The following is an 8,087-nucleotide window of genomic DNA, read 5'->3' as shown; positions in this document are numbered from 1 at the left end:
GTTGTCCGATAACAAGTAACACTTTATGTTATGGCCAATTAATACTGTAATATCCTTAGAAATGCACAAACCACTTGTTGCTTACTTCAGTTGTCTCTGAACAGATGTTACCACCTGTGTGGGAAAATTTAAGGTGCTGATTTCAGTGTCACTTTAGGGTCTGGCACCACACTGGAGTATGTCACCTGTTCCCAAAAGATGGTGGTCTCTCTTCTTCTAAGAGGGAACTTAAAACTGTGCAGACTGAGTCATCTCACACCTGACTATTAAGATCCTGGGGATTTTCAATCTCTGTATTCATGCCTAGTACTCTGATAGACCCTACATGGGATACACATGAGTGGTTTAAGCGACCTTTAAGAACATCTGCAATAGACATATATTTTCACATATAAACTTAAAAAAATACTTCAACATAATATATTGTACTGCATAGAACTATAATTCGACATATATATTACATTACTAAAATATTCATATAAATATCATATATGTGTGGATTCACTGCATTAGAAAAATTCTCCTACTAGGCTATCAAAGACCAGTATCAGTAAAGCCCAAAGAAAAATTATTTTAACAGTAGGAACACTAAAAATAACAACTATGAGGTTTATACACAAGAAAGGAAGAGAGAATTCTTTACATTTGCTATCAATTATGTCACAACAGGCACAATCTGAAATACAATTTTAGGCTAGCAGTGTACAAAAATACTTTTTATAACAACTTTCGATAGTTGTAATACAACTTAAAAAAAAAAACAAAAACAAAATCTTAGCTGTATAGTTATTCCATTTCAGGACCTACTACTCAAACAATTCAACTTACTGCTCCCAGCCAGCTCTTTAAGCACCCACCCAGTGAATCCTCTCACACGTCACACACACTGCTGTATATTCATATAACCCCCTACATCTATGGCGAATACTGATGAGTCTCCGTTAGGCATCAAACTCCAACAAGGCATGAGATGACGGTGTTTGGAGCCTGGTTTCAGTTCTAGGTTTGGGATGGATTAAAAGGCAAAAAGTAAGGTGGATTTTGGGCACGTGTGTCTGACTTCTAAATACTTATGGGCACTCTCGAAGTTGAGTTTAATCTGGCATATCAATATTTAACTTGGGTGGTGGGGGAACATATTTTCCTGGGCTCTGGGTTATAACTACCCTGGCCTTCTTTCCAAACATTGGAGCGATTTTAGGAGCATCTGGAATGGATGTTTCTTCAGCATCTTCACTATCTTCATGATGTAGATCATATGAAATATTCCCATATTCTCTTAAAAATGGGAAAATTTCAAGCAGAAACTGACAGAAATCTCTGCGAATACCAAACCACCAATGGTTGCCCCCTTTTCGCCTAAATGTAGTGGCCATTAAAGTTATTAATGAAAGCCAAAGAGGGACAAATATGGAGATGTAAGAAAATGTATTGTGGCCATCCAATCTGTGAACCAGCAGAACCTCAAAAGTGAGCAGGGGCACAACAATAGTGATCCAGCTGATGGCCATGGTCACGTGTGTTCTCCGCTGTTCCGCCACGACATCCAGAGACCTAAGGAACAGGAGGGACCAGACAATGTAATAGAGGACGACCAGGCAGAGGAATGACATGAGGATCCAGAGGGGCACGAACACCACCAACCACGGCCAGTGGATAATCCTGTCCAGCCTGAGGGCAATGAAGATGAACTGCAGGATGTTGACAGAGCACAGTATCTCCAGCTCGAGTGACCTATCATGTCGAAACCCCCACACGCAGGCAGCCACCGACACGGGAGATACGAAGAAGAGTGGCATGAAGACCAGCAACCAGAAGTGGGTCCCTCTCTCTACCCTATCGCAGACCAGGACTTCGAACATAAGCAGCAGCAAATGGATGCCCACAGCGATCAACATAGCTTTGAACTCCACGCAAGTCTCTCCCTCGGTGCGGTAGCGAGGGTTTCGGGCCCAAACGCCCGCACCCACCGAGGCGCCTGCGATGACAAGAAGCTTCCACAGCCATATGGGAGCGAAGACGGCCCAGTAGCTCCACTGGATGATGCCATCCAGGCGGAGGGGCAGCAGCACGGAGAAGAGCAGGAGGCAGGAGTAGATGAGGAACTTACTCGGGTTGAAGTCTTGGAACAGGCCCCTGGGGTTCATGGCAAAGCCGCCGCTTGCCCACCTGGGCGTGCTGCTTAGCCCTGATTGGCGGGCGCTGAGTCTCCAACGCTTCCCAGGCCTGCCGCCTTCCCCGCCGGGCCTGCGACGCCTCTAGGTGGGCAGCAGCAGAGGGTGGCCAGGCCGAATTTCCTACCCGCGGGGCCGAGCAACTGGAGCACGTGCGCACGCGGTCACGTGGACCGGCAGGAAGCGCGGTGGGGCGTGGCATGCACGCCCTCACCCTCCCAGCTACCCACCGGCCCCTGATGGCGCGGTGTGTCAGAGCGGGTTCCCGCTTCTGCCCGGCTGCTGTCCGCCTTCACTCCATACCTACTTTGAAGGCTGTTACTGCGTGTGGTGCTGGCAGGAACCGGGCGGGCGCTTCGGCTCGGGGCGTGGCGCGCTGCTGACTCCCACGGCTGGCCTGTTGGCAGCGAGTGGGCCGCGATTCCCGTGGACGCTTCCTGGCGGTGCCGCGAGCACCCGGGCGGGAGTGAGCTCACATCCTCCCAGCCGTCCTAGGGGTGGCGCCCAGGCGGGGGCGGGGCCCAGGAGGACCGGAAGCCGGTGGGGGCGGGCCCGCCTCCGGAGCCCTACCCTTTGCGGCTGCAGACCCGGGGGCTCGTGTCCCGCGGTGAGGCGCCAACGCCGGTTTTGCGGAGGGGAACAGCGTGGGCACGAGTCTTCACTCGTTGGTGGGAGGCGTGTGGGAGTTTGTGAGCGAGGCAGTGGGTACGGGTAACCAGGAATGCATAGGGCGGTGTACCTGTGTGAAGGTGTGTGCAAGTCAGGCGGTGGGTTTGCCCCTGAGCCTAGGAGAGAGGCCAGAGTGGGGGATCAATGCACGGGGGAAGGTGAGGGGCTTTGCCTGCAATAGATGGCTCCCAGGGCTGGACTGAGTTTGGTGGGTCAGCAGACTTCTCATGCTGCCTACGAAATGGCTTGGGCAGAGCGTCTAGGCAGCAGCTCTGCTTATTACCAGCCCCTTTCACCTCAGAGGTGGAAGCGGGTGTTGCAGGGGTGGGGCGGGGAGGCAGTGTTAGACCCCGAAGAGCCCCTAGGCAAGGTTTGGGGAAGCAGTTGAGAAAACTATCGAAAGAGGAGGTCCTTCCTGCCCCAGGTCACCTAGCAGATTAGGGCTCAAATTCAGGGCTTTTGACTTTATGCCCCTAATACTCCTTTTGGTTTATTTGGCCCTGCCCCAGTCTGATTCTAACAGCACAAGGTTGGGAAAAGGGCACTGGACCAGAGGTTAAGAAATTTGGGTTCTAGTCCAGGTCTCGTCATTCAACCAACTAAGAAACCTGAGCAAATTCGCCCCCTTCTGTCTTGGCCTCAGATTCCTGGACGGCTAAGTTAGGGGCTGGCCTGAGTGGTTTCCATGGGCCAGCAGTGCTGCTGCAGGTCTGTGATGTGGAGCACCACCCTTCTGGCCAGCAGGGCAGGCCCTAGAGAACTCCTCCCTCTCTTCTCCACTCTTCCCCTGCTCAGGGGAGCCCTGGTTGCTCTCCTTCCTGCCTTTCAGCCCTGACCTGTCCCATGTAGTCCCATTCCCTGCAGTGGGTGTGGAATGCCAACAATAGTGGGCTTGGATGGGGGAGGCCATCAGAGGAACACATCTGGTGTCAGGGGCTCTTTGGGGTAACGAGGAAGGGCTTCCTGAGATAGAAATGGGGGCCTTGGTCCAGATCCAGGAGCTGGCTTTCCCTTGGCCAGTGTCAGCAAGATGTTCAGGTAGTGTGGTGTGTGGTGGACAGTCCCAGCCCTCATGGATCTCCCCACAACTTCTCCATCTTCCACCTTAGCTTGGGGCAGTTGGATAGTCCTGGGGAAGGGACTTCCAGCTCAGTGAGCCCTGCTGGTTCTCAGGGTTCAGATCTTGTGGATGTGTCTTAAGGGCCCCTGATTCCAAAGAACCCCTTGGGAGTCATTGGGGGGAGAATGTCAGCCAAGTGAGGCGCTAACTTTCCTCCCTCTGCCCCTCCAGAGTTGCTGTAGTCTGTTCCCTGTATGGATTTTTCTTTTAGTATTTCAAGTAGGGATTTGTCAGCTAAAAATAATTTAAAATTAAAAACTCCTGTTCCAGCCCAACTATGAAAATGGTTAATAAAAGGACATAGGATTGTTCTGAGGCTGAGATGAATCAATACACAGAAAGTACTTTGTATTTCCAGAAGTGGGAGCTGTGAATATGACCACGCTGGGCAAAGTAAAGCCTGAGGAGGGCGGGGGCCTGCCGAGCCTCCACAGGAAGGCTGCTACAGAGCCAGGCCCTCTGCTGGAACTGTCAGAAATTCTGTCTCTGCAGTCAGACAACCTCAGGGCCTCTGCTGCCACCTTCGTGCCAGACAGGGGTTTAGGGTGTGTTTTCTTATCCCACAATCTCCATTTAAAACAAATGTCTGGTTCTCCTCATCCAGGAAGAGGGGTTGTAAGGTGGCCCATCAAATGTGATGTACCTCTGCTGCCCTACTCCTGTGGGAGGTCAGAGCCTGCTTCTGAGTTTGTGCCAAAGCCATAGGTAGAGAGGGGCTTCTGTCTGCCATTCCCTCAGCTGGCTTTCCTGTGCCCACAGGCTGGACCCAGTTTTCTACACTGGATACTCTTCTTTGCTGTTGTCCCTGGTGTGGTCAGTCTCTCAGGGACCTGCCTTTGTCTTTATATTTACTTTTAAAGCTCACATGGACTGTTTGCTATGTACCAGGTGCTGAGACAGCTGCCCGTGAGGCTGTACACAAACCACAATGCTGACTCCTTCATTTACAGAGGGGTTGTAGGGGTGTTGGTGCTTCAGTCTACCAGTACAGGTCTGCCTGTATCCAGAGTCAGGGTGCATGGGCTCCTGGGATGTCTCCCCAGTGCTTAGCATCCTCAGTCCGAACTTCCCTTTCTAACCTGGGAGGTTCTCCTGAGCTGGCCCTTGTCCACCTGCTGCCTAAGTCCCTTTCCTGCCAGTCTGCTAACCTTCCTCTGAATGTTTCAGGCGTGGCTCTGCTGTTTGCTCAGAAGTGGCCTGTCCACCTAGCCTCTCTCCTTTCTGGACCACCAAGACCCAAGACAGGGCCTCAGGCTCTGGGAAACCTGTTGGACATCTGGTGGACTGGTGACCCTTCACTGACCTCCCACGGGACTCCTTTCAGTAGGTTGAGTCTGTTTGGCCATCTTTCTCCCCCTGAGATTTGAGTTCTAGACATCCAACCAGAGTTCATCATAGCAAGTGCTTGAGAAATGTTGCTGGAGGGAATGTGTGAGTTAATTTGACCCTAATGCCTGTGGTACTCCTGTTCCAGATCCCAGATCCAGTGGTTCTCTTCCTTCCTCACTCTGAACAGTGCGGGACCAACAACCAGATCCAGTCTGCTCACTGCCAGCATCCCAGGCCCTGTATCATCCACACAGTGACCAGGGTGATTTGTCTGCTCATGAATTAGTTACCAGTTTCCAATCACCGCTGTGACAAATTGCCACAAAAACAATGCCCACTTATTACCTTGCAGTCTGTGTAAGTCTGAGAGTCAGCACAGGGTGGTTAGCTGGTTGTCAGCTTGAGTCTCAGTTCCTTGGAGTCGTAGCTCTGAGCTTCTCATTTCCCTGCTATCAGCTGAGGGTCAGTCTCAGCCACCCACATTTCCTGGCCCTCTTGAAAGCCACAATGGGGGATTGTGCTCGCCACTGTGACCTCATGCTTTTGAACCACTCCAGCTGGCCCTTCTGCTGCATCTTCTGCGTTTTCTGTTTTTAAGGGCTCATGTGAGTACTTGGGCCCAGACAGATAATCCAGGCTAATCTATTTTCAGATCAGTTTATTGGTAACCACAATCCCATCTGCAAAGTCCCCTCACAGCAGTACCTCTATTAGTGTTGGACTGACTAACCTGGGGAGGTGGGTGGAATTGCTGGGGCAGTATTAGCATTCTGCTCAGCAGCCACTGTTAGGCCCCACACAGCTCTTCCTACCCTGAGCTTGGAGACAGCCTGCTTCAGGAGGGGTCAATTCTCTGGGAGAACCTGGCTTTCCAGAAGGAGCTCTTGCCAAGTGCCCTCCATACAGACCAAGGTGATAGCACTGGGTTCCCTGGTTGCCCTTGGTGACATCTGGGCAAGCTTCTGGTCAGACCAGGCCCACTCCCCTCAGCAGCTGGAACCTGGGCTGGAGTCAGGATTCAGTCATGATCCCCTGGCCCTGGAGACTGGATTGGTTTGCTGAATGTCCTCCAGGTGCATGGCATGGGCAGGGGGATGACCTGTATAGAATGCCCAGGGAGCCCTGGCTGGGCGACTCTGAGCATTGTCCCGTGCACCAAAAGGTAGGTTTGATCCCCAGCTGGGGCACATTTGGGAGGCAAACCATCAATGTTTCTCTCCCCTTCCTCTCTAAAATCAATAAAAACATACTTGGGTGAGGATTAAAAAAAAAGAAAAAGAAAGTCCAGAAACATCTTCCCTTCCAGACCTCGTTGCAAGTTTGTTTCCATGAGCTTCTTTACAAGGAAGCCACAGCTTGCTTGGCCCTCTGTGTCAGCCTTAGCCCCCACTGTCACCCTTGGTCTCTAGTCCATAAATGCAGCAGGCTCTTGCCTCTGCCTGCAATAGCCTCCTTCCCACTCTTCTTACATCTGTCCCCCACCTCCCCGCCCACTCCTCAGTATGGTACTGTCCCAGGGTCAAGGTCTCCAAGTCCTCAAGGCCGAGGTGCAAGTGTGGGTGCTATCTCCAAGCTCTGTGACCTTGGCAAGCACAGAGCCTCAAGTCCCTTCTGTGAGATGGAGATAACCTCACAGAACTGTGAGGGTGAAATGAAACAATATACAAAAACCCAGAATACGCACAATTATCCCACTGGCGGTGGCTGTTGTTACTGTCTTGGCAGTAGATTAGGCGTCCCTTCTTTTGGGAAGCCTGTCCTCTCTCGGGGTGTCGTGATCCCCTGTCTGCTACTCTGGCTGTCCCAGGCACACAGTGGCTCTGCCAAGGACAGGGACTCATCTTTCATTTCTGCATCTGCGGGTTCTGGCACACGCTCATTAGTAGTAAACTTATCTGGGAAAGCACAGGCGGGCAGGAAGGTTGGAGCTGATGTGAAATCTCTCTCATGGTGAGCAGTGGAGCAAGGTCAGCTTCTGGAGACAGAATAGTCTGCCTAAAGGCAGTAGAGCTTGGTTTTGCAGGGAGGTGTTGCTAGGCTAGACCTCCTAGAGCACATCAGCCATTCCTACTGCACTGGGCTCCATGTTTCACAGCACTGAATTCTGAAGCTAACTTTGAGGGAGTGTGGTGACAAAGGCATTAACCTCACCAATGAGGAAAACAGATGAAATGAGGCCTAATGCTATGACCATGCTTTCTGCTAAACTCACAGCCACATACATGTTCAGCTGAGCCCTACTTTTGGTTTATCTGGTACCTGGGCCCTGTTCCCCAGCTCACTGCAGTGAGAATGGCCCCCTTGAAGAGCCAGACTCTGGTTGGGATCCCTTGAGATTTACCAGCTTTTTCTTAACTCATGTATTCATTTAGCAAATGTGTGTCAATTATCTGCCCTGTGACCTAGGCCCACTTGTTAGCAGTGAACAGTTCCTATAGCTTTTCCCATGCTGGTCCCTTCTGAGGTCCAGTGTCACCTCCAAGATGCCTTCCTAGATCACCTCACCTAAAGTCCCTGTCCATACTTATGTCACCCTGTTTTATTTCTCCTGTTTCTTATATGGTCATTAAATAGATGCTCACTATAGGAAAATCTAGTAAATGCAGTCATTTAAGGAAAAATTAAATCTTTAGTCTTACCACCTACAGAAAATCACTGTTAACATTTTAATGTTTCTTCCAGTTGATCGCCTCTGTAAAGACATGTCATTGACCACATATTTTATTCCATTTTTTGCTTAGCATTAATCCTAAGATTTGCTTATTTTCATATCTTTAGATCTTGCACGGCACGAC

General features: G+C 50.8%; 1 protein-coding gene across 1 annotated transcript; it reads right to left on the bottom strand.

Moving 5' to 3' along the window:
• Window positions 1-406: 406 nt before the first annotated feature.
• TMEM185B (transmembrane protein 185B) lies at window positions 407-2,663 on the bottom strand. The gene has a single exon (XM_045825897.1). It carries the CDS (start codon window positions 2,145-2,147, stop codon window positions 1,095-1,097), a length of 1,053 nt encoding a protein of 350 aa, XP_045681853.1. The 5' UTR covers window positions 2,148-2,663; the 3' UTR covers window positions 407-1,094.
• Between the last annotated feature and the right edge of the window lie 5,424 nt (window positions 2,664-8,087).

The sequence above is a fragment of the Phyllostomus hastatus genome, unplaced genomic scaffold (assembly GCF_019186645.2).
Source record: "Phyllostomus hastatus isolate PE091 unplaced genomic scaffold, TTU_PhHast_1.1 phas_scaffold_60, whole genome shotgun sequence".
NCBI lineage: Eukaryota > Metazoa > Chordata > Mammalia > Chiroptera > Phyllostomidae > Phyllostomus > Phyllostomus hastatus.
This window is presented reverse-complemented; position numbering and strand designations above follow the sequence as displayed.